A 26,560-nucleotide genomic window follows, 5' to 3' on the forward strand; every position below is an offset into this window, starting at 1 on the left:
TAATATCAAACCAAGCCATGTCAACAAGGTCAGATACAGGAGCAAAGGCCCAATTTAGTAGGTGAAGTCTAGCGTAAATAAATATACACACACATGCACACGCACACACATACACACACTCGAACGTACAATACCAGTCAAAGGTTTGGACACAACTACTCAATCAAGGGTTTTTATTTATTTATTTACTATTTTTTACATTGTAGAATAATAGTGAAGACATCAAAACTATGAAATAACACATATGGAATCATGGAGTAAACAAAAAAGTGGTAAACAAATCAAAATATATTTTATATTTCAGATTCTTCAAAGTAGCCACCCTTTGCCTTGATGACAGCTTTGTACACTCTTGGCATTCTCTCAACCAGCTTCACCTGCAATGTTTTTCCAACAGTGCTGAAGGAGCTGAGAACTTCGTGCTGAGCACTTGTTGGCTGCTTTTCCTTCACTCTGCAGTCCAAGTCATGCCAAACCATCTCAATTGGGTTGAGGTCAGATGATTGTGGAGGCCAAGACATCTGATGCAGCACTCCATCACTCTCCTTCTTGGTCAAATAGCCCTTACACAGCCTGGAGGTGTGTTGGGTCACTGTCCTTAAAAAACAAATGATAGTCCCACTAAGCACAAACCAGATGGCGTATCGCTGCAGAATGCTGTGGTAGCCATGCTGGTTAAGTGTGCCTTGAATTCTAAATAAATCACTGGCAGTGTCACCAGCAAAGCACCCCCCTGCCATCACACCTCCTCCATGCTTCAGGGTGGGAACCACACATGCAGAGATCATCCGTTCACCTACTCTGCGTCTCAAAGTCAAGGCGGTTGGAACCCAAAATCTCAAATTTGGACTCAGTCTAAAGGACAGATATCCACTGGTTTAATGTCCATTGCTCGTGTTTCTTGGCCCATGCAAGTATCTTCTTATTATTGGTGTCCTTTAGTGGTGGATCTCTGCAGCAATTCAACCATGAAGGCCTCTTTCATGCTGTCTCCTCTGAACAGTTGATGTTGAGATGTGTCTGTTATTTGAACTCTGTGGAGCATTTATTTTGACAGCGATTTCTGAGGCTGGTAACTCTAATGAACTTATTCTCTGCAGCAGAGGTAACTCAGGGTCTTCCTTTCCTGTGCCGGTCCTCATGCGAGCCAGTTTCATCATAGCCCTTGATGGTTTTTGCAACTGCACTTGAAGAAACTTTCACAGTTCTTCAAATGTTTCGGATTGATTGACCTTCATGTCTTAAAGTAATGAGGGGCTGTCGTTTCTCTTTTGCTTATTTGTTCTGACTTTGCCATAATATGGACTTGGGTCTTTTACCAAATAGGGTTATTTTGTATACTACCTGTACCTTGTCACAACACAACTGATTGGCTCAAACGCATTAAGAAGGAAATAAATTCCACAAATTAACTTTTAACAAGGCACACCTGTTAATTTAAAGGCATTCTAGAGACGACCTCATCAAGCTGATTGAGAGAATGCCAAGAGTGTGCAAAGCTGTCCTCAAGGCAAAGGGTGTCTATTTTGAAGAATCTCAAATATAAAATATATTTAGATTTGTTTAACACTTTTTTGGTTACTACATGATTCCATATGTGTTATTTCATAGTTTATGTCTTCACTATTATTCTACAATGTAGAAAATAGTACAAATAAATAAAAAAACTTTGAAAGAGTAGGTGTGTCCAAATGTTTGACTGTACAAGCACACACACACGAGCACGCACACAAACGTGTGCATACACACACACATATTTTTTTGCAATCTACTGAAATATTACAAGATGAGCGGAACGAGACAGATGTTTGTTTCATGAAAACCTCAATACTCTGTTTTGATATCTGTTTCCAACAACACTCAACCGAGTCATATAGTAGCAAAAATCGGTCACACATTTTAGTAGTCACCTATTTGTGTCTGAATAGCAAAATGCCTCGCCAGTTGCTGGCTTTTCTCTCAGTGCTTCAGTCTCGGCCAATCCAAACACACATCTGGTCTCCATCAGCCCATCCCTTCATGCCACCACTATACACTTTCTATTTTATTTTTCCTTTTCTTAAACATGCGTGTTTCACATCAGACAGGACATTCCCAGTCTCCCTTGTGCAATGGGGGAATTACAATATGAAGGAAAATTGGCTGGGGGTAGCTGTTTTTAAAGTGCTGTGTCAGGGCTGGTGGAAGAAACAACATATCGGTGATACGTATAGAAGCTAGACACTTCTAGAAAAGAAAGAATAAGCGAGTTTGCTTTGTCTCGATGGTACCAAAGAAAGTGCTGTTAGCGTGAACATTTTGGGCTAACGTTTGGATTGATTGAAAACGGTTATCACTTTAGTGAACAATACTTTCTCAATATACTGCATGACAAATATTTATAACCAGCATATAGATAGTGATGACCTTCTACTGCTTCTACTGCTATTGAAATAACCCTACACACTATCTATTGGCTTGGGTCTGTCTATATTGTTCTGTCAAAGTGTAGCAGGTGTTACAGGTCAGTAAAAGTTCCCCACGGAGGAAAGAATGCCAACAACACATTTAACAAATTACACCATGGCTATGTTCCAATATCCATACTAGCATTCCACTTAGAATCCAATACATTGCTTGTGGATATTGGGACAGAGCCTACTACCACCACAACATTCAATCTATCACTTCTACCACTACTACAACTGCATCACCAATGCTCACCTGAAGGGTCTATTGCTTCCTATGGGCGAGGTGGCGGTACTCCAGCTCTTGCGGCCGCCCCCGCCCACTCGGCCCCCGTCCTCCTCCCGACCCTCACGGTCGCCCCTCTTCCGGCGCAGCGGTGTGGGCATGTAGCCACTGGCATTGCTCTTGTTGGGCAGGTACTGGTTGAAGGGCACCATCACTCTGGGCTCGCTCACCGAGGTCCGCCGTGCCAGCATGTCATCCTTGCGCACGTCCGGCAGCTTCCTGCCCCCGTGGGGTCCGACGTCGGACTCTGAGTCGCTGCCGCGGCCTGGTGGGTGCAAGAGAGGGAGAGACTTTGACTTTTGATCCGTCTTCATTGAGACCTTCTCATTTGCTTAAAACCCCCATGAAACCTTGGCCTACCCCCGTGAGAGCGTGCGTGCGAGAGAGAGAGAAAGAAAAGAAAGAGAAAGAAAAAAAAGAGAAACGAGAGAAAGAGGGGGGAGAGAGAGACAAAACAGAAAGCAAAAAGAGAATAAAAAAAATTCTACATCAGTAAGCATATTTCCATAAACAGTTTTTAGGCGGGTAAAGTCATACTGTCAACAACAACAAAAAACACAACAGCTATGATGGAAACAGGAAGTGTCTGTACAATTTCAGAAATGTTGATAGACAATTTGTCCGTTTGACAAGGTAGTATCTTTTTGTGTCGGTAAAATGAATTATGCGGCAAATTGCGGTGGAAACCATTTAATGCACAATTGTTGATAGATGAACCATGTCGAGGTAAATTTGCAGTCACGCGATGCTATGTCGTGTTGTTGTCTGACTATGACTTGAAAAAGCATGCACCGTTTATTAGGCTACAGATTAAATCAATTATGATGAACATGACAGGATGGCGAAAGTACTTTCCAATAAATATTGAGGGTCTTCATTTGTATGCTAGTGACATGATGATCATGCTGCCAATGAACAAATAAGAATGATCTTGCTCTTATCCATCTCACCTAACCTGTCAACTTAATCAGCGAACTGTTGTTTAGAGAGCATGCACACATGTGCCATTTATCGCAACAGTTTGTGTGACAAACCCATTGATAGAATGGAAAATGCACTGGAAACGCATTGAATGTGTTTTTTATATTCAGTACATGATAACTTTAGCGCAAAAGTGTTTTTTTTATGTGCACCACGTCATCACGTAGTGTACATAAAGTCAGTTTCGATGGAAACAAGAATGAACAAGAATTAACATGAATGAATTTTTCGAATAATCTGTCTCAAAATTGGATGGAAACCTAGCTAGTGTTTCACAATCGGGCCACTTTCATTGGTTTTCATTTCAATTATCCTATCCAATCACTGACCTCTGAAATTGGACAGATGCTACTGAAAGTAGTCCACAGGTAAGCTAGAAACATCCTAATGGTTATATATCCTCACTAAAATGGACAATTGAACAGCAAGACAGCTTCTAGATTGTCCCTTTAAGAGCTCTGAGTCTGAAATAGCCATAGACTGTATAACAGGAAATAAACCACAAGAATCAGAATGAAAGAACATTCAGGAGTCCCCCAGGACATGGCCTAGATGATAATGTGACTTGCCGGTCTAGCAGTGAAGTAACGTTTTAACCACCTATGCACCTTACCGGGTTTTCTCAAACAAAATGTACAGTAAACTTTTTATGGGTTAAGGTAGATACTTTAGCATTGCTCTTGCAACCATAAATCAACCGAAAATTGTTGGAATACCAAGGGCATTAGACAGCACATACAATATCAATCATCTTTAAGAGTTTACTCTTTCGCGAACTCAAAGGCACTTGATTGCACCGCACGGTTGAAAAGAATGCATTTGATGAAAATGTTTGCCACAATATCAGCCTTTTCTGTCGGCAGTAACACCTGGTCATGCTGAAGCGCATCCCACAAGGTCTCCCCCCTGCTCCACCACGTAGATTCCTCCCCAAGATGTTCACCACATGTGTTCCTAGTATCCCACCCTTCAGCACAGTACCACGTACACTCTGTGCAATAGGTTAGGTCAAGCACACAATCTCCTCTGTTTGTCACATTCACTGTTGCTGAGACTGAATCTTCTAGAGTCAACCAGTTCACTTAGTACTTTTTATTCTAAGAGTTTAAGTCTATCTAGAACCTAAAAGGGTTCTTCGGCTGTCCCCATAGGAGAACCCTTTGAAGAACCCTTTTTGGTTCCAGAAAGAAGCTTTTTGGGTTCAATGTAGAACTATTTCAACAGAGGGTTCTACATGGAACCCAAAAGGGTTCTACCTGGAAACAAAAAGGGTTATCCTATGGGGAAAACCAAATAACCCTTTTGGAACCCTTTTTTCTAAGTGTGTAGAGATTTCTGCTTCCCAAATGGCACCCTATTCCCCTTACATAGTGCACTATTTTTGACGAGAGCCTTATGGATCCTGGTCAAAAGTAATGTACTATTGGGTGCCATTTGTGATGCAAAGATTGACTTTATGGTAGGATCAAGGCTAGAAAGAGGCCTCAAGCTACTTCTGCTTCAAACTGACCGTTGATTCTAAAGTAGAGGGGTTTGACCATTCAACTGCTTCAACTGAAGCAGGTGCCACTCATGCATGCAGCCCATATTGACTGACATGTGGTCTACTGTTAACATGTGTGCACCATGGTACCATACACTGTAAAGTAGGGATGCATGATATATCGGTGAACATATCGGAATCGTCCGATATTAGCTAAAATCGGTATCATCGGTATCGGCCCGATGTCTAGTTTAACGCCGACGTGCAAACCGATGTCAAAGCTGACGTGCATACCTACATAATGACGTAATGACGCCACGTAAAATGTTGCACTACACGTGCAACACAACATTCCTAACCTGGCCCACAATGTCTGCTGTGTGGATCGAGCAGTCAACAAGTCGAGCAGTCATTTGAATGAGTAAGAACATTTCAGCAAGACAACTCAAAGGCGAAAACCATCAACGGCAAGATAATGGAATTCATTGCCCCTTGGCAATCTGTTGTGAGTGATGTTGCCTTTCGCCCGACTGGTCGAGCACCGGTACACACTACCAGGTGCGTGATTCTTCAGATGTTACCCTACTGGAGTTCCACAGTGATAGCGGGCACTGCTATTAGCTTCACGACCAACAAACTATGGAATGGTGTTTGGGTCTTTAAGTGTCAAAAAAGATACACGGCAAATAACACTATTTGACCCGTTAAATACGCTTTTAATTTGACACGTCAAATAACAGTTCTATTATAGAATGTTGTGAGTTCTGAATTTGCACGTGCAAGCTAAGTGCCACCACTACTATCAGTAGCACAGTCAGTGCTGTACAAAAAAAGTCTGCAAACAAGCAAACACCGGCCACGAACGATGTGTTTGCAATACTGCGTTGGTAATAAAGTATTATTTGTTCGACCGCAACTTCTGGGGTCGCTAGCTAGCTTTAGCTTGGTACCTAGCTAGCACCAATACAACCAGCCTGAAAACAATGACCAGTAGGAAGTGCAGTCATTTTCATTATTCTTAGCAATGATTTAGGAATCCTTGTGAGTAAGTATTAGCTAGGTAGCCACTTGTTGCTCGCCTATTGAAATTCAGTTCATGAAAATATATAGCTAGTCAGCTACTTAATCCTGTTGCCCAAAGCTAACGTTATAAGCAGCCAGCTAGCTTCATCTGGCTAGTGATGCTCGACCAGAACGGGTTATGTGTTGTGAAGCTAGCCACAATAAGGATTAGGCACAATAATGGAATTTGCGATTTGCCTTCAAAATAAAAGTACCTTGAAAGTGATGCCAAAGGTTACAATTGGCGGAATAATGCCATATTTAGACTATATAATGACAAACAAGGTTGGAATGTGAAGCAATGTAATAGGGTGTCAGTCTATTCGGTGACACCCACAGAACCTTGTAACCTTAATTAGCTAGGCAAGCCAGTTAAGAACAAATTCTTATTTACAATGACGGCCTACCCCGTCCAAACCCGGATGACGCTTGTGCCAATTGCTGCCCTATGGGACTCCCAATCATGACCGGATGTGATACAGCCTGGTTTCAAACCAGGGGCTGTAGTGACGCCACTTACACTGAGATACAGTGCCTTAGACCACTGCGTGCATGTGTGTGTGTTAACTATTTAACTGTACTAGAATGCTTAAAAGGCCGCTAACATTTTTAATATCATTATTGTGTTTTTTTGGCAATGAAAATATTGAATATCGGTATCGGCCAAAAATGTCATATCGATACATCACTACTGTAAAGACCTGTACAATGGGTCAATGGACAATGGGTCAATGCCATACCTGAATCTCAATACTGTAGGTTCCCGTGTTTCTTTATTTTTCTGTATGATACCATGGGGTCACATATGTTAGTACTAAAGCATGTGCTGGTGTGAGTGTGTGTGTGTGAGTTTGTGTGTATCAGGGTCGTTGTGTGTGCATTTTGGACAAGCAAACTTTTAAGAAATGAACTTTAAAACACGTCAGGCATGCGGAAAAACAGTTTTTCCCATCTCAGGCATTAAAATCCCTTGAACTTACCCGACCTTTCAAAAGTTTGGGGTCACTTAGAGATTCCCTTGTTTTTGAAAGAAAAGCTAATTTTTTGTCCATTAAAATATCATCAAATTGATCAGAAATACAGTGAAGACATTGTTAATGTTGTAAATGATTATTGTAGCTTGAAACGGCAGATTTTTTATGGAATATCTACATAGGCGTACAGAGGCCCATTATCAGCAACCATCACTCCCGTGTTCCAATAGCACGTTGTGTTAGCTAATCCAAGTATATAATTTTAAAAGGCTAATTAATCATTAGAAAAGAAAAACAAATCTAATTCCCTTTAGTTCTCTTCGTTGTTGGTGCATTGGGGGGGGGGGGGGGGGGGGGCTCTTGGGGGTGGGGAATGGAATGATTGTAAAACAAATAATTTTGGGGGAGGGGGGGGCTGTGGGAGGGGTCTCGAATGGTTGAGGGACAGCTATTGGGGAACCGTGGGGGGGGGGGGGTGTATTGTATTTTGCAACACTCATATTCACAGTTTTTGGCAAGGTGAGAGATATGTCAACGTGCCCTTGAGCAGGGCATTGACCCTGGATGCTTCTGCGTGTCACTCTGAATGGGAGTCTGTTGGATGACTGGTATGATGTCGTTGTTGAGCGGCTTCACTGCAAGTATATTGTATGTTTTGGATATTCAATAAAAAAAATGTTTTAAATAAATAAATAAAGCTTGAGGTGTTCAGATCACAAAGAAGAACATTCGTGAGACGCAGAAAAAATGTAAAGATGCTGGAGAAGTGCTTGACACCGTCTGTCAAGCATGCTGGGGGCAATGTGATGGTCAGGTGCTTTTGGTGGGAGATTTGTACAGGGTAAAAGGGATCTTGAAGAAGGAAGGCTATCACTCCATTTTGCAACGCTCCATTTTGCAACACTCATGTTGAACACTATTACTGCATACAGAGTGAGTCCATGCAACATATTATGTGACTTGTTAAGCACATTTTTTACTCCTGAACTTATTTAGGCTTGCCATAAGAAAGGGGCTCAATACTTATTGACTCAAGACATTTCAGCTTTTCATATTTTTATTAATTAGATTTTTTTCTTGAAAAACAAAGTTCCACTTTGACATGATGGGGTATTATGTAGGCTGGATAACAGGGTTGAGGTGAAGATCAGCCATTTCTCCTCGTGTGGTGAAGAGCATTGGACCACATGGTGTAAATTAAATGAGGAATTATACATATCTTCCACATCTAACAAATAAAATCTTTGCTAACATTAACTGAGGGAACAGAGTTGACGTGTTGAGCTAGACCACCTCAGTCAAAGATAAAACAATTATAAACTGACCATAAAGACAGAGAATACTAACTTCCTTTCCCACCATGCTGTTCAGGAGGCCCAAACGAAGTCATGTGCCGTGAAAAATGTAACTTGGTGGAATTGTCAATTATTTTAAAGGGGTAAATTGTTTGCATAAGAGGGACAGACGTAAATGCATCACTAATCCCATAAATATAAAAAAATATCTTCAGAAATGTCTTTGTTAAAGCAACAAAATAACTAGGTCTTTCAAAAAAAAAAAAAAAATTAATTGAATATTAAAACATAGAATCTCCCTGCAGCGAAGACGCTCAACATTTACATTACATTCAGTCACCTAGCAGACTCCCATCCAGAGCGACCTACAGGAGCAACCAGGGTCAAGCACCCCGCCCAAGGGCACGTCGACTGATCTACCACTAAGTCAAAACTGGGACCCAAACCAGCAACCTATCGGTCTCCAGGCCAAGCTCCCAAACGCCAGGCCACCGACCATCCAAGATCCCCCGCACAGTTCCCCGGGAGCTGCTCCTCAACCATGAAAGCCTCCCTGTGCAACCCCCCCCCCCAACCTCTCCCTCCATTATGTGTGTATGATATCATGGTTCCACACATGTTAAAGCACTACTGTGTGTCTGTGAAGTTCCTTGCCACGTGATTACAAATAAAACACATTTCAATGATATCATGTCACGTGATTACAAATAAAACACATTTCAATGACATCACATAACCCACTGTACTCAGCTCCATAGTTGTTGACTGTGGATGGAGCGGCTTTAGCAGAAAAGAGAGGGAAGAGAAGAGGGGAGAAAATAATAGGGAAGGGAAGACTAGAATAGGGATAGAGTACGGTAGCACAAAGATGTATATTTATCCACAATGTGTGCTGATCTACATAACTTTAACAAAAGAGGGCTGACGATATCAATTTCCTTTTGGAGATTAAATTAAAATCCCTTGTGTCCTCTAATTGTTTTTGGGATGGACTAAGTGAACTTACAGAGTGAGTGTGAGAGCTGAATTGGCGGTAGCAGCATAAGAAAGCCCTGGACCATGAAAAACTAGTTTGGTGTAGCTATTTTGTGTAAACAGTGATCATTTGGTGCCTTTCTTCTTGGTGTAATCAAACCTTGTATCATTGGCAGATCTCTGGTCTGCTCAGCTGTTCTCAGATCTAGTGTGTGGGCCTCTTGGAACTGTTCTAGAGTCAGAGTTAGATGAGCCCAGGGCTGGAGATGGTCTGGACATGAGGCACCATGGCATGGATAGTGAAACACATTTTAATGTACAGCTAGCCTCACTAAATTAATTTAGCCAAAACCACTCAATGTTAACCTACATAGAAAACCCAGCATCAATCAATGAATGTTTCCCTATAAACCAATAGCAAACAAACACCAACTACTTAACGTTTTATTACAATCCAATAGCAAACCAAACATCGACTTCTCAATGCTTCCCTACAAACTCAATATCAACCACTCAGCCTTTAGCAACAACAATAGCAAACCAAACATCAACCACCCAACTTTCCCTACAAACCAATAGCAAACCAAACAAATCAACCTCTCCCGCTCTAATCACTTTCACCCATAGACACAACATTTTCCTCCACACTTCCAGTTCCTTCCAAACAATAACACACCCTGGCCCTAGACAGGAAGCTTGGCCTCCTGTTGCAATTCGTTTTTACAGAATGTCAGCCCAAACATACATTTGTTGACGAACGTCGGAACCTTTTACAAGTATAAGTTAAAAGGCTGCGCTGCAATACACTGTGTGGTACTACTCGACGTCTTTCTCTGACTGGCATGACATTACAAAGCGACTTCTGATTCAGCCAAGCTATAATCCAGACTCCATTAGTTTCTTCGACGCAGCGAGTAACTATTCTTTACAGTTGTTTCCGACATTAGACTTTTCTCGCGGCATCAGAAGTAACACGCGACACTTGCAAACACGGTGGACGCATTGCAAAATGGACGCTTGCATCCATTGTCCGGTAATGGAAGGACGTGCACCACCCACACCTAAACACACACACCGTGTAATACAGTATAATACAGTGAAAAACAGATAGTTGTTTGGCCCAGCAATAAGTGCGTCAGGAATTGTGAGAAAAGAGAGAAATAGAGCGTAGTGAGAATGCTGTTCATTGACGATACAGCTCACTGTTCATCACCATAGTCCCCTCCAACCATGGGACCCTGGGACACCTCCCTCTGCAACTGGATCCTGGACTTTCCAATGGGCCGACCCCAGGTGGTGAGGGTGGGAAACATTACCTATGCCATGCTGACCCACAACACGTGGGCCCCACAGGGGATGTGTGCTTAGTCCCATCCTGCACTCCCTGTTCACCCACGACTGTGTGGCCCACGCGCGACTCCCAACACCGTCATCAAGTTTGTTGACGACACGACGATGGTGGGCCTGATCACCGGCGATGATGAGACAGCCTACAGGGAGGAGCTCAGTGACCTGGCAGTGTGGTGCCAGAACAACAACCTCTCCCTCAATGTCAGTAAGACCAAGGAGCTGATCATGGACTACAGGAAACAGGCCCCCATCCACATCAACGGGGCTACAGTGGAGCGGGTCGAGAGCTTTAAGTTCCTCAGTGTCCAAATCACTAAGGACTCAAATCAAATCCTATTGGTCACATACATGTGTTTAGCAGATGTTATTGCGGGTGTAGTGAAATGCTTGCGCTTTTAGTTCCGACAGTGCTGCAATATCTAACAAGTAATATGTAACAATGTTACAATATATACCCAATACACACAAATCTAAGTAAAGGAAAGGAATTAAGAATATATAAATATATGGACGAGCAATGTCAGAGCGGCATAGAGGCATAGACTAAAATACAGTAGAATAGTATAGAATACAGTATATACATGTGAGACTAGTAATGAAAGATATGTAAAAATTATTAAAGTGACATTATTAAAGTGACTAGTGTTCCATTTATTAAAGTGGCCAATTATTTCTAGTCTGTGTATATAGGCAGCAGCCTCTCTGTGCTAGTGATGGCTATTTAACAGCCTGATGGCCTTGAGATAGAAGCTGTTTTTCAGTCTCTCGGTCCCAGGTTTGATGCACCTTCTGGATGATAGCGGGGTGAACAGGCAGTGGCTCGGGTGGTTGTTGTCCTTGATGACTTTTTTGGCCTTTCTGTGACATCAGGTGCAAACTACGGGCAGGTAGTTTGCCCCCGGTGATGCATTGTGCAGACCCTCTGGAGAGCCCTGCAGTTGTGGGAAGTGCAGTTGCCATACCAGGCGGTGATACAGCCTGACAGGATGCTTTCAATTGTGCATCTGTAAAGGTTTGTGAGGGATTTAGGTGACAAGCGACAGTGCCTCTTCCCCCTCCAGAGGCTGAAAAGTTTTGGAATGGGCCCTCAAATCTTCAAAAAGTTATACAGCTGCTGTAACGGTATTCGTCGTCTGAAGAAGAGGAATCATCGGCGTGGTAAGTATTCATGCTTTCTTTATTAAAACTGAACACTAAAACAAAATAACAAAGGGAATAACCGAAACAGTCTTGAAAGGTGCAAAACACTAAACAGTAATTAACTACCCACAAAAACCCTGTGGGAAAAAGCTACCTAAGTATGGTTCCCAATCAGAGACAACGAAAGACAGCTGTCCCTGATTGAGAACCATACCCGGCCAAAACAAAGAAATACAAAAATATAGAAAAAGGAACATAGAATGCCCACCCAAATCACACCCTGACCAAACCAAAATAGAGACATAAAAAGCTCTAAGGTCAGGACGTGACAGCTGCACCAATTGAGAGCATCTTGACTGGCTGCATCACTGCTTGGTATGGCAACTGCACCGCCCTCGATCCCATGGCGCTACAGAGGGTGGTACGGACAGCCCAGTACATCACTGGGGCCGAGTTCCCTGTCATCGAAGACCTCTATATCAGGTGGTGGGAAAGGAAGGCCGGTAATCGCACAAAAGACACCCAAGCCATAGACTGTTCTCTCTGCTTCCGCATAGCAAGCGGTACCTGGAGCATCAAGTCTGACACCAACAGGCTCCTGGACAGCTTCTATCCCCGAGCCATAAGACTGCTAAAGAGTTTAACAAAATGGCCACATAGGCTATCTGCATTGACCCTTCTATTTCATTTTTTTCTCTATGCACAGTTTACACACATTTTACACACACGCACACACAATATACGCTGCTGCTACTCTGTTTATCATACTGTATATCCTGATGCCTAATCACTTTACCCCTATACATATCTAACCCTACCACTCCAGTGTAAATATGGTATTGGCACTAACCCAGGGAACTGACCCTGTATATAGCTACTGACCCTGTACCTGACCCTGTATATAGCTACTGACCCTGGAACTGACCCTGTAACTGACCCTGTATATAGCTACTGATCCTGGATCTGACCCTACATATAGCTTACTTACTTTTTCGTGTTGTTCTTATTTCGATTTCTTGTATGTTTCTGCTCCAGTTGACTTTTTATTTGATTTGTTATAGTACAACTGACTGATACAAAGTACTGCCTTGTTGGGAAAAAAGCAAGCAAGAAAGGTGTTTCACTGTACTCGTGCACATGGCAATAACAACTTGAAACATAACTAAAATCTGTGTGTGTGTGTTTCTGTGCACATATGTATATTAAAAGACTAAAGCAGGCTAGAGTCACTCTGGACAGGATGGTGTGGTTACGGTTAGGCCTCACTCTTGGCTCAGTCCCCCTTGAACAATCAGGTTTTGAAAATGCCCTGGTAGGACAATCAATCATAGGGCTTTAAAATACTGGGCATAAGAGTTTTCCTGGCTTCTCTATCCATACCTGGACAACACATAAAACATTCATATCATATATTTTTCCTCTGTTGTGTTTGATGGAGCGAGTTCCTCTGTTGGGATGGCATTGATAGATATGTTGCAGCTGCTATACAGAAGATGGTCCTCAGCAGCAAGCTGTTTGCTCCTCTGGTGCCAGTAAAGCAATTACAGGTGTGTTTTAGGACCATGTGGCCGCCTTTGAGATGGAGGTCAGGCTGTTTGCAACCAATGCTTTTCTAAAGCCGGTGAGACATGTTGAATTAGTTTTCATCCTATGATTTTGGCTCTAGCGTTTGAACGGTTTGGGCCATTAGCTACAATGACCCCATTCCTAAAAGGTAATCCTCTCAGGAACATATATGTGTTTTCTGTTGCCCTCTACAATGGCCACAAGCCACGCTGGACTCGTTAGAAGGGACTGTGACAAAACCGCACTCGGGGGGGAAAAGAATTGATCTTCCTGTTCTAAGAAAGATGAAATTAACAATGATCCAGATGATCTTCCTTCTGCTTTCCTGAACCTTCCAACACCACTCTGATGCATTTTAAATCACTCTGGCATTCTCATTCAGACAGAACTTTGGCATGACCCGATTTGGCATATTTTATTGTCACAGTATTTCTAAGGCCAGATTAAAAAGTTTCATCAATTAATTTGTACACATTCTTTTCGGATACCCCCAAGTGTCCTAAAATAGAGAACAAAATGGTCCATGTTGTCACTATCTTAAAACAAATCTGTGTTAATAAGGCAGTAATACAATACAGAAAATGCTTTTAGAGGAATTTACTGTAGGCTACCAGATCTGCCTCTAGCTCTCACCATTCCTAAAAGTGGTTATCAATCAAAGCCCTAATTAAAAGGTGCTTGTCAGACCAATGTGTCGGACCAATGTCATTACAAAATGCAGCCTAAATCACATGAATCAGCCAATAACTCCTCCTTCAGATAAATACCTGTGTAGCTCCTGTTCTGAGCACTCCTGTTCTTAGACTTCCAGTTTTCCATGTAACCTGATAGAAGTCTATGGGGGCAAGAGAGACTGTCATCCATAGTTTTGTTTAGTTTCAAAAGCCACTGCTAACTTGAGCTATGATACACAGGAGGACTAATACGGGAAAAACAGGGCTCTGAATTGAAGTGTCACAAAACAAACAACACCTCACAATGATGGGGTGCAAAGAACTGAACTAAATATTGTGTGATCATGACATACAGGCGTGTGAACAGGTGATCAGAATTCAGGTGAATGGGATCTGGAGAGTCAGCTGCATTCAGAGGATCTACGTGTTTGAGAGTGTGAGTTGGGAGCATTTACAGTCCACTGTGGTCGGACGCTTGTTTGATTGCCGATTTTGTGCCTTTATCAAAAGTCCCATCGGCTAACCTGATTTCAGATGTGTCCATGTAAAACAGGATTATCAGGGAAATCGTTCTATATGCAAAGCATGTAAACGTTTTAAACAAACTATTAATTAATCTGACTATCCACAATAATTGTATTATTGTGTGCATGTAACTGTGTTCATTGTTGATTATCAAATTACCTTTGTTTGGCCTCTTAACAATCAAATAATATAGATTTTTTAAGGATCTCTTACCTAGCTTGATTACTGTGGCCATTTTTGCTACAAGACCATGGGTCATGTTCAATTGGGTAGAAATGCAGGAAATGGCCTTTAGATGACCCTCCACTAGGTTTGGACCCCCCCCACCTCTAAAACCAAAGTTGCGCCCCTGAATTTAACCACCAGCTCCAGTTAGCCCCGTGTGTGCTGTAGGACTATAGAACTATATCAATCATTAATGGTGTGTGTGTGTGTTTGTGTGCGCATGCTTGTGCATAAAAATATAGGCACAAGATTAAGTGTGCCCCTATACAGTATGACAGGCAGAAACACTCACACCCACTGTGACTAATAGGTATCAGTCCCAGGTATCATCATCTTGTGCAACACCACTCAAGACTGGAACAGATGAGATGCCGTGTAAAACACGACTCCCCTGAAATATGTTGCAACCTGTCAGTCAAGACTGCCATCTCCTCTCTCCACCGCCTGATTTCAATGTTCATTCTCTCTCTCTCAACACATGTCTCTTCAAGAGGGCCTTCAAAGAGATGTAACCCATGGCAACAACTCTAAACAGTCAGCCGCAACACCAAACCGCCTTTGTACAGATGTCAATAGCAGAGCTGGGCTGAGCTGGAAGACACCCTGCCAGATGATTTCATTGATACGAGACAGGGAGAGGTTGAAAAGTGCAGATAGGGACAGCTAGTTTCACGTCAGCTGATGGTGACCTTCCCCAATGAAACTGTATGTGCAAAATGGCTGCCATGCAACATTAAAGTGCACAAAGTAAAACATTGGTAGAGGTTGAGGGTAAGTCATTATGTGCTATGATGATACATGAACAAAATAGTTACAGCTATGCAAGCGGCAAGCCCCTAATGAGACAGGGTCATATTCATTAGTTCACACCTTAGCAAAAATCTTTAGCGACAGATTTATTTATTTTTTACAACAAAAACGAAGTTCAGGTAGACCCTCCCCGTCTCGGTCCATTTTTGTCCGTTTCGTTTCTAGTGAATATGACCCAGGTAGCACCAGAAAGTATGCGACAGTAAAAGCATGTGTGGTGTGACCTGTCCGGGCGTCTAGCGTCCTACCATCACTGCCGATGCCGCGGGCGACCAGTACGTCCGGCGAGGGCGTCTGTCTGGAGCGTGACCCGAGCGAGTCCAGGCTGTCGAAGGAGTCCTCTCGGCCGTGGCGAGGTGGGGAGAGCGAGTCGCTGCGCTCCGAGTCCCAGCTGTCAATGTAGCCGCTGTCCCGTATGCTGCGTTGGGGGCTCTCCGTTTCCTCTGCCTCCTAACACACACACACACACACACACACACACACACACACACACACACACACACACACACACACACACACACACACACACACACACACACACACACACACAAAAAAAACATCCACCACGTCAATGTAAATTTTTTTGTGTTGAGATTATCCCAATATCCCATCCAATCCGGATCCATCACTCACCATGATTCCTCCAACTTGGACAATTACATTCACTTCCTCTCCCTCTCTCAGATTTGAATAGATTTTCTACCTCTGTCTCTCTTCTACCTCTGTGTCCTGGTCTGTGGCCTCCTTGGTTTCCAGCTCTTAGAAAAAGCTTTTCCTTCCCGCCTGCCTGAGAAACCTCCTGGTCTTGCCTTGTTTCTCTTCCTCCCCTCCCATTCCCCCTCCTGGCAGCCACCTACCCCCCTCTTTAACCCCCCTCTCTATCGCCTTACTTTACCCCTCTCTCCTACTCCCGCTCTTCCCCTCGCTCTTTCTGTCTCTTTCCCTCCTTCAGCCCCTCTCAATTCAATTCAATTCAATTCAAAGGGCTTTATTGGCATGGGAAACATATGTTTACATTGCCCAAGCAAGTGAAATAGTGAAATAAACAATACAAAATGAACTGTAAACATTAAGCTCACAAAGGTTTCAACGGAATAAAGACATTTAAAATGTCATATTATGGCTATGTACAGTGTTATAACGATGTGCAAATAGTTAACGTACAAAAGGAAAAATAAATAAACACATATGGGATGTATTTACAGTGGTGTTTGTTCTTCACTGGTTGCCATTTTCTTGTGGCAACATGTCACACATCTTGCTGTTGTGATGGCACACTGGTATTTCACCCAATAGATATGGGAGTTTATCAAAATTGGACTTATTTTCAAATTCTTTGTGGGTCTGTGTAATCTGAATCTGAATCTGAATCTGATTCAGCCTAATTCTGCTCTGCATGCATTATTTGGTGTTTTACGTGGTACACGGACAATATTTTAGCAGAATTCTACATGCAGAGTCTCTCTGCATCCTCCCACTATCCCTTTCAGTTTCCCTCCCTCCCTCCCTCCCTCCCTCCCTCCCTCCCTCCCTCCCTCCCTCCCTCCCTCCCTCCCTCCCTCCCTCCCTCCCTCCCTCCCTCCCTCCCTCCCTCCCTCCCTCCCTCTTCCCTACTTCCACTTCAACCCCTTTCCTATCCAATTTACTCCCCCCTTTTCTTCCTCTCCCTCTGTGCCAGATCCTGAGTGAAGGAGGATGCTCAGGTCCTATTTGTCTGACCTTGTGATGGGTGTGGGGGGAGGGGTTGTGGGTATTTTGGGTACAATGGCTAGCTTTGAGTGGCAACTCTGGGGGGGGGGGGGGGGGGGTCTTACTTATTGGTCAGATCAGCCTGTGAACCCCCAAGCTGAAACCTGAGTGAGCTCAGACAACAGCAGTGGTCCTGGAGCTAAAGGGCGTGCCGGCTTTTGTTCCATCCCAACACTAACACACCTAGAGCCCTACTTTAGGAATGTGTCTGGTGGCCATTGAACTGACTAGCCTTCAGAGAGCCTCACTTTTTCAGGCCCTTTTTCAGGTAACAAACTATGATGCTTTATTTTCAGACAGGATATTCAACTGATCTATTGACTGAATGTTATTTGTCAAGTTAAATTACTATTTGTCTACATCAACACTAAGTTTACATAATTTGAGCCTCTCACCACTACAACAGCTAACACATATCACTACATCTCCTGTATTACGTACAACATTATTTCATAAATATATTGAATTTCTCTCTCACTTTAAGTCACTGCCCGTTATCTTTTGTTAAGTGGAGACGTGGCCCGGTTGTGGTGGATTATAAGGACATCTGGGAAAGCATTCTAGGCTTATTGGTCATTTCTCATTTGAAGAGAATAGCAGTGGGGGATGTCAAATTGCTGGGATGGAATAAATGGCAGAGGAGTGACATCATGCTCTGAATGGGGGGACCGGTAGCTACAGCCACGTCCCTGTCTGTCCCTCAATGTCTGTCAAAAGCCAAAGTCCAGGTTCTAATAGGCCTGACTGACACTGGTTCTGGACACGGGTGGAAAAAGTACCCAATTTTCATACTTGAGTACAGGTAAAGATACCTTAATAGAAAATGACTCAAGTAAAAGTCACTCAGTAAAATACTACTTGATTGAATGTCAAAAAGTGGTTGGTTTTAAATATACTTAAGTATCAAAAGTAAAAGCAAAAGTATAAATCATTTCAAATTCCTTATATTAAGCAAACCACATGGCACAATTTTTACAATTTTCTTTATAAATGTACGGATAGCCAGCAGCACAGTCCAACACTCAGACATCATTTACAAACAAATAATTTGTGTTCAGTGAGTCCGCTAGATCAGAGGCAGTAATGATGACCAGGGATGTTCTCTTGATAAGTGTGTGAATCTAACCATTTTCCTGTCCTGCTAACCATTCAAAATGTAACAAGTACTTTTGGGTGTCAGTGAAAACATATGGAGTAAAAACAACATTATTTTCTTTAGGAATGTAGTGGAGTAGAAGTTGTCAAAAAATAGAAATGGTAAAGTAATGTACAGATACCCCCCCCCCCCCAAAAAAACAACTTAAGTAGTACATTAAAGTATTTTTACTTAAGTACTCTACACCACTGGTTCTGGAAGACCAGCGGAAGGCCTGAGATCATCACTAGATAGATAGACAGACAGACAGACAGACAGAGAGGGAGGGAGAGAGGGAGAGAGGGAGGGAGAGAGGGAGAGAGGGAGAGAGAGAGAGCTCATTCTCGTCTAGGGACGACTCCATGAGGAGGGGAAGAGAGAAGAGGAGATAAAGGAAGTTGTGAAACAATGAATGCACCCCGAGGAGAGCTTGCATAATAACATCCTTATGTCTGCAAAATAAAACATATGCTTTGGTTGGACAGTGCCTTCTTGTCTAATATTCCTAATAGTACAGTCACTTAGCAACTGCAAAAAGTACCTAAAATTCACAGCCCTTCAAGGAATTGGACCCCCAACCTTAACATTGTTAGCACTAGAACACAAGCAACTGAGCCTCCACAAACCCCGGGGTTTATGACATCTCATAGCCTTTACGTACCTTTCGCATCTGTGACAGCAAGCCTTCAAACTCCTTCAGGTCAAGTGTGGGCCCGTTGTAGGAAATGCAGCTGTTGGCAGCCCGGCCCAGCCAGTATATGGTAATCAGAACCTGGGGAGGAATTACAACAGGAGGAGGATTTAGAGCCAGTATTAACAAGACAATGCATTAACGTCACACTCTGTAGTTTTCAATTTAATGGCAGTTCATGTCCAATTGACCCAACCACACAGTTGACCAACTTTTGGCAACACTTTTGGCCTAACCAATTCCCAGTGGTCTCATTCTCCATATCTTGTGCACAAGTTGTGTGTAATTTATTGTCACACCCTGACCATAGAGACCCATTGTTTCTCTATGGTGTAGTAGGTCAGGGCGTGACTGGGGTGTTCTAGTTTATTATTTCTATGTGGTGTTCTAGTTTTCATATTTCTATGTTGGTGTGCTTGATATGGTTCCCAATTAGAGGCATCTGGCAATCATTGTCTCTAGTTGGGGATCAAATTTAGGTAGCCTTTTTCCACCTGTGTTTTGTGGGATATTGAATTTGGTATTTCGAGTTAGTCCATGTGCACCGCTGTAGTCACGGTTTGTTGTTTGTTTCTTGTTTTTGTTTGATAGTTTCACATAAAAATAAATTATGTAGAACTTTAATCACGCTGCGACTTGGTCCGTCTCTACAAATGATTGTGACATTTATGATGCAAGGCTGCTAGCACATGATACATTAGCTAATGTGCTAATTAGCAGAGTTGCTAAATATATGCTTTATGGGCACAATGTCGCACACCAAAACCAACTGTTTACTTCCTGAGTAAACCTGGCAAAATGCCACCGCAAAATCAACATATGAGCAAAGTTAGCATACTGTAGGTCACGAAATACCTTCCTGACAGCTCTAAGGTATACTTCACAACGCTAATGCTATCCAACAGTAACACAAGCATTCTCAGCCAACTGAGAACAATCAGAGAAATCCACATTACACACTGTGATAGATGCCAGCTATGGCTCAAAGGCACACTGTACCCATTAGCTAGAAAAAATATACAATTTTCTCCGTTGAGTGTTTGTTTAATGTGAAGTCATGGCATACAACCCAAATCACCCTCAATTCCACTTGTCTTTAATTTGTGAGGAGTACCAACAACAGTTTTATCAAAATGGCCACCAACAGGGTTCACTTCCTGTTTTTTTTGGTCCACTCTTTTCACTATCATTGGAATTGGCTAGTGATGGGTTTCTGTACAAGCAAGACAAGACCTAGCCATTGTCCTGGCCACAAATCAGGTCAATATGAACACAATGTGAACACACAGCTATATTTCTCTCTCTCTTTACCATTGCCACATGGGTAAGGTTGATTTACTACTCTAGTATAGCCCTAACCCATTCATAGAGGCTAACTACCTTTAGCGCCTATTGACGATAGTGTCTTCTGGCCTGAGGAAGTTTTGATAAGAGTCCTGACGCTCATTCTAAACGTTAAAGCGCATCGCTTTCAGTCCGTTTTATAGAAATATAAGGAACGTATCTTTCATATCGGAGATAAATCATTTTCAAAAAACAAAAGGTTACATTACGCCACATCTTTACAGGGTCACCATGTTACAATGCTTGTTTACGGGAAACAGAAGGAAGACAAAGAGGCGTTACCGAACACCTGTGTATAAACGGAAGACAGAACCACACGTGTTGTCACTGAAAATACTGTCTGCTCAAACTGTGTTAAAACCTGTGCACAGTAAGTGTATATTTAGTATTTGTGAAATTATTTTGAGGTGATATGAAAGTAGAGGGCTTTACAATTCTAAAACTGTACCGCAATTGAGAATCAATTCACGTTTAGATGGAGTATTTGGCTGTTTTGGCTGCCAGAGCCAATTCACCTCTAAACAGAACATGTAAACTCCTTGGATTATAAAGGGTAACATTAGGCTCCTTTAGTCCATTTTTGGGCTAGCATAGCCCTGACAAACTAATTTACTGTGCCAACCTCATCCGCTATCTATCTCATCTCCCTCTATGTAGCTAGGCTGTCTCATCTCCCTCTATTTAGCAAAGCCATTGTGTGGACTCAGCACTCTTGAGATAGGGTGCAGGCCATGCAGCAGGCTGTTAACCAGCCTGACAGCTTAGTGGAGTCTGCCACTAGCACAGTCAGTGTAGTCAGCTCAGCTATCCCCATTGAGACCGTGTCTGTGCCTCGATCTAGGTTGGGCAAAACTAAACATGGCGGTGTTCGCCTTAGCAATCTCACTGGAATAAAGACCTCCTCCATTCCTGTCATTATTGAAAGAGATTGTGATATCTCACATCTCAAAATAGGGCTACTTAATGTTAGATCCTTCACTTCCAAGGCAATTATAGTCAATGAACTAATCACTGATCATAATCTTGATGTGATTATGACTGAAACATGACTTAAGCCTGATCAATTTACTGTGTTAAATGAGGCCTCTCCTCCTGGTTACACTAGTGACCATATCCCTGGCGCATCCCGCAAAGGTGGAGGAGTTGCTAACATTTACGATAGCAAATTTAATTTTACCCAAACAAATATTACTGCGTTTTTGTCTTTTGAGCTTCTAGTCATGAAATCCTCAAGGTTCCGTTTTGGGACCACTATTGTTTTCACTATATATTTTACCTCTTGGTGATGTAATTCGAAAACATAATGTTAACTTTCACTGCTATGCGGATGATACACAGCTGTACATTTTGGTGAAACATGGTGAAGCCCCAAAATTGCCCTCCCTGGAAGCCTGTGTTTCAGACATGAGGAAGTGGATGGCGGCACATTTTTTACTTTTAAACTCGGACAAAACAGATAATTAAAAATAATTCATAATCGGATGTAATAAATGTATCACTTGCCACTTTAAACAATACCACTTTAAATAATGTTTACATACCCTACATTACTCATCTCATATGTATATACTGTACTCTATACCATGTACTGCATCTTGCCTATGCTGTTCGGCCATCGCTCATCCATGTATTTTTATGTACATATTCTTATTCATTCCTTTACACTTGTGTGTATAAGGTAGTTGTTGTGAAATTGTTAGATTACTTGTTAGATGTTACTGCATGGTCGGGAACTAGAAGCACAAGCATTTCGCTACACTCACATTAACATCTACTAACCATGTGTAGGTGACAAATAACATTTGATTTGATTTGCTAATTCTAGGTCCCAAGGAACAAAGAGATATTCTGTTGGATCTGACAATTAATTTTGATGGTTGTACAGTCGTCTCAAATAACACCGAGACGGACCTCTGCATCACTCTGGATCCTGATCTCTCTTTTGACAAACATATCAAGACGATTTCAAGGACATCTTTTTTTCCATCTTCGTAACATTGCAAAAATCAGAAACTTTCTGTCCAAAAATGTGGCAGAAACATTAATCCATGCTTTTGTCACTTCTAGATTAGACTACTGCAATGCTCTACTTTCCGGCTACCCGGATAGAGCACTAAATAAACTTCAGTTAGTGCTAAACATGACTGCTAGAATCTTGACTAGAACCTAAACATGTGATCATATTAAACCAGTGCTAGCCTCTCTACAGTGCCTTCCTGTTAAGGCTAGGGCTGATTTTAAAGGTTTTACTGCTAACCAACAAAGCATTACATGGGCTTGCTCCAACAATCGCTCCGATTTGGTCCTGCTGTAAATACCTACACGTACGCTACGGTCACAAGACGCAGGCCTCCTTATTGTTCCTAGAATTTCTAAGCAAACAGCTGGAGGCAGGGCTTTCTCCTATAGAGCTCCATTTTTATGGAATGGTCTGCCTATCCATGTGAGAGAAGCAGAAGCAGACTCGGTCTCAAACCTTCAAGTCTTTATTAAAGACTCATCTTTTCAGTAGGTCCTATGATTAAGTGTAGTCTGGCTTAGGGGTGTGAAGGTGAACTGAAAAGCACAGGAGCGACGAAACACCCTTGCTGTCCCTGCCTGGCCGGCTCCCCTCTTTCCACCGGGATTCTCTGGCTCTAACCATTATTAAAGTGGCTAGAGTTGAGTCAGTATGTTGTCAGCAGCCACTCAATGTTAGTGATGGCTGTTTAACAGTCTGATGGCCTTGAGATAGAAGCTGTTTTTCAGTCTCTCGGTCCCAGCTTTGATGCACCTGTACTGACCTCGCCTTCTGGATGATAGCGGGGTGAACAGGCAGTGGCTCGGTTGGTTGTTGTTTTTGATGATCTTTTTGGCCTTCCTGTGACATCGGGTGGTGTAGGTGTCCTGGAGGGCAGGTAGTTTGCCCCCGGGGATGCGTTGTGCAGACCTCACTATCCTCTGGAGAGCCTTACGGTTGTGGGCGGAGCAGTTGCCGTACCAGGCAGTGATACAGCCCGACAGGATGCTCTCAATTGTGTATCTGTAAAAGTTTGTGAGTGCTTTCGGTGACAAGACAAATTTCTTCAGCATCTTGAGGTTGAAGAGGTGCTGTTGCGCCTTCTTCACCACGCTGTAGGTGGGTGGATCATTTCAGTTTGTCCGTGATGTGTACGCCGAGGAACTTAAAACTTTACACCTTTTCCACTACTGTCCCATCGATGTGGATAGGGGGCTGCTCCCTCTGCTGTTTCCTGAAGTCCACGATCATCTCCTTTGTTTTGTTGACGTTGAGTGTGAGGTTATTTTCCTGACACCACACTCCGAGGGCCCTCACCTCCTCCCTGTAGGCCGTCTCGTCGTTGTTGGTAATCAAGCCTACCACTGTAGTGTCGTCTGCAAACTTGATGATTGAGTTGGAGGCGTGCATGGCCACACAGTCATGGGTGAACACGGAGTACAGAAGAGGGCTGAGAACGCACCCCCCAGTGTTGAGGATCAGCGGGGTGGAGATGTTGTTTACCTACCTTCACCACTTGGGGGTGGCCCATCAGGAAGTCCAGGACCCAGTTGCAAAGGGCAGGGTCTTGAGCTTAATGACGAGTTTGGAGGGTACTATGGTGTTAAATGCTGAGCCGTAGTCAATTAACAGCATTCTTGAATAGGTATTCCTCTTGTCTAGATGGGTAAGGGCAGTGTGATTGCGATTAGTCCGTGATTGACTGTAGACCATGCCACATACCTCTTTATTTGGTCTGGGAGCAAGACATCGGTGTCCGTGACAGGGCTGGTTTTCTTTTTGTAGTCCGTGATTGGCTGTAGACCCTGCCACATACCTCTCGTGTCTGAGCCGTTGAATTGCGACTCTACTTTGTCTCTATACTGACGCTTAGCTTGTTTGATTGCCTTGCGGAGGGAATAGCTACACTGTTTGTATTCGGTCATGTTTCCGATCACCTTGCCCTGATTAAAAGCAGTGGTTCGCGCTTTCAGTTTTGCGCGAATGCTGCCATCAATCTACAGTTTCTGGTTGGGGAATGTTTTAATAGACGCTGTGGGTACAACATCACCGATTCACTTGCTAATTAACTCGCTCACAGATTCATCAATGTTGTTGTTCGACGCTATGCGGAACATATCCCAGTCCACGTGATCGAAGCAATCTTGAAGCGTGGAATCTGATTGGTCGGACTAGCGTTGAACAGACCTGAGCACGGGTGCTTCCTGTTTTAGTTTCTGTTTATAATTGGGGGAGAAGGGCCTTGGTCAGGGAGGTGACCAATAACCAGGTGGTCACCCTGGCAGAGCTCTAGAGTCCTCTGTGGAGATGGGAGAAACTTATAGAAGGATATCCATCTCTGCAGCACTCCACCAATCAGGCGTTTATGGTAGAGTGGCCAGACGGAAGCCACTCCTCAGTAAAAGGCACATGACAGCCCACTTGGAGTTTGCCAAAAGGCACCTAAAGACTCTCATACCATGAGAAGCAAGATTCTCTGGTCTGATGAAACCAAGATTGAACTCTGGCCTGAATGCCAAACGTCACGTCTGGAGGAAACCTGGCACCATCCCTACGGTGAAGCATGGTGGTGGCAGCATCATTCTGTGTCAAGGACTGGGAGACTATTCAGGATCGAGGCAAAGATGAACGGAGCAAAGTACTGAGAGGTCCTTGATAAACTATGTTCTACATTTTTTTCTTCCTGTTTCAGGAATTGATTTCACTAAGTACTGCCCCTATATATAGGACCTTCCACCTCCACCTGGGATATGGATACCTGATGTAGACCTAAGGGTCAAAATGTTGTAAATAAATATCATCTGGGAGCATGAGAAGCAGTGTGCGGCAATTTCCCTTCTGTTTTCCATGAGTTTGCCAACAACTCCAGCACCTGCTGAAAGTACCTGGATGTGCATACTGTATGTTCTTCAGCTTCTATCATTGATGAAAACCTGATCCAGAGCGCTCAGGACCTGACTGGGGCGAAGGTTCACTTTCCAACAGGATAACGCAGGAGTGGCTTCGGGACAAGTCTCTGAATGTTCGTGAGTGGTCCAGCCAAAGCCCGGACTTGAACTCGATCAAACATCTCTGGAGAGACCTGAAAATAGCTATGTAGCAACACTCCCCATCCAACCTGACAGAGCTTGAGAGGATCTGCAGAGAAAATTGGGATAAACTCCCCAAATACAGGTGTGCCAAGCTTGTAGCGTCATACCCAAGAAAACTCGAGGCTGCAAAAGGTGCATCAACGAATTACTGAGTAAAGGGTCTGAATACTTGTGTAAATGTGATATTTCCGTTTTTTTTTTTTTTTTTTAAGTTAGCAAAAAATTCTTAACCTGCTTTTACTTTGTCATTATGGGGTATTGTGTGTAGATTGACGAGGGGGGGGAGTGTTTTAATCAATGTTAGATATTCTGTAACCTAACAAAATGTGGAAAAAGTCAAGGGGTCTGAATACTTTCCAAAGGCACTTTAAGTACATTTCAGCAATTACATTTACTTTTGATACTTAAGTATATTTTAAACCAATTCATTTTAGACTTTTACTCAAGTAGTATTTTACTGTGTGACTTTCACTTTTACTTGAGTCATTTTCTATTAAGTTTACTTTACTTTAATAACTCAAGTCTGACAATTGGGTACTTTTCCACCACTGCTTTTACAGTGCTTGTTTTCTCTGATATGCTTTACGAGACCCAACTAAATGTGTTCTTTCCAGATGGGAAAATAACCACTTTGTGTCACAAGCACACACACATTAACACGCGTGCACACAACATTCGCACAAGAGCATGAGCACACTCATGCACAAGCACGCACAAACACCAACTTCACCCAGCAGCAGTTCCACACCTACAGAAC

General features: G+C 42.9%; 1 protein-coding gene across 15 annotated transcripts in view; it reads right to left on the reverse strand.

Annotated features, from left to right (window-relative positions):
* The window catches only part of LOC110505152 (LIM and calponin homology domains-containing protein 1), a 155,371-nt gene that overhangs the window by 31,102 nt on the left and 97,709 nt on the right, over window positions 1-26,560 (reverse strand). For all 15 annotated transcript variants that reach the window (XM_021584176.2, XM_021584175.2, XM_021584170.2 and 12 more), the window contains 3 exons: window positions 19,339-19,449; window positions 16,042-16,243; window positions 2,704-2,998 (listed from right to left, as the gene is read on the reverse strand). In XM_021584176.2, the coding sequence (XP_021439851.2) occupies window positions 2,704-2,998; window positions 16,042-16,243; window positions 19,339-19,449 (608 nt within the window). The remainder of the gene's footprint in view (window positions 1-2,703; window positions 2,999-16,041; window positions 16,244-19,338; window positions 19,450-26,560) is intronic.

The sequence above is a fragment of the Oncorhynchus mykiss genome, chromosome 31 (genome assembly GCF_013265735.2).
Source record: "Oncorhynchus mykiss isolate Arlee chromosome 31, USDA_OmykA_1.1, whole genome shotgun sequence".
Lineage (NCBI taxonomy): Eukaryota > Metazoa > Chordata > Actinopteri > Salmoniformes > Salmonidae > Oncorhynchus > Oncorhynchus mykiss.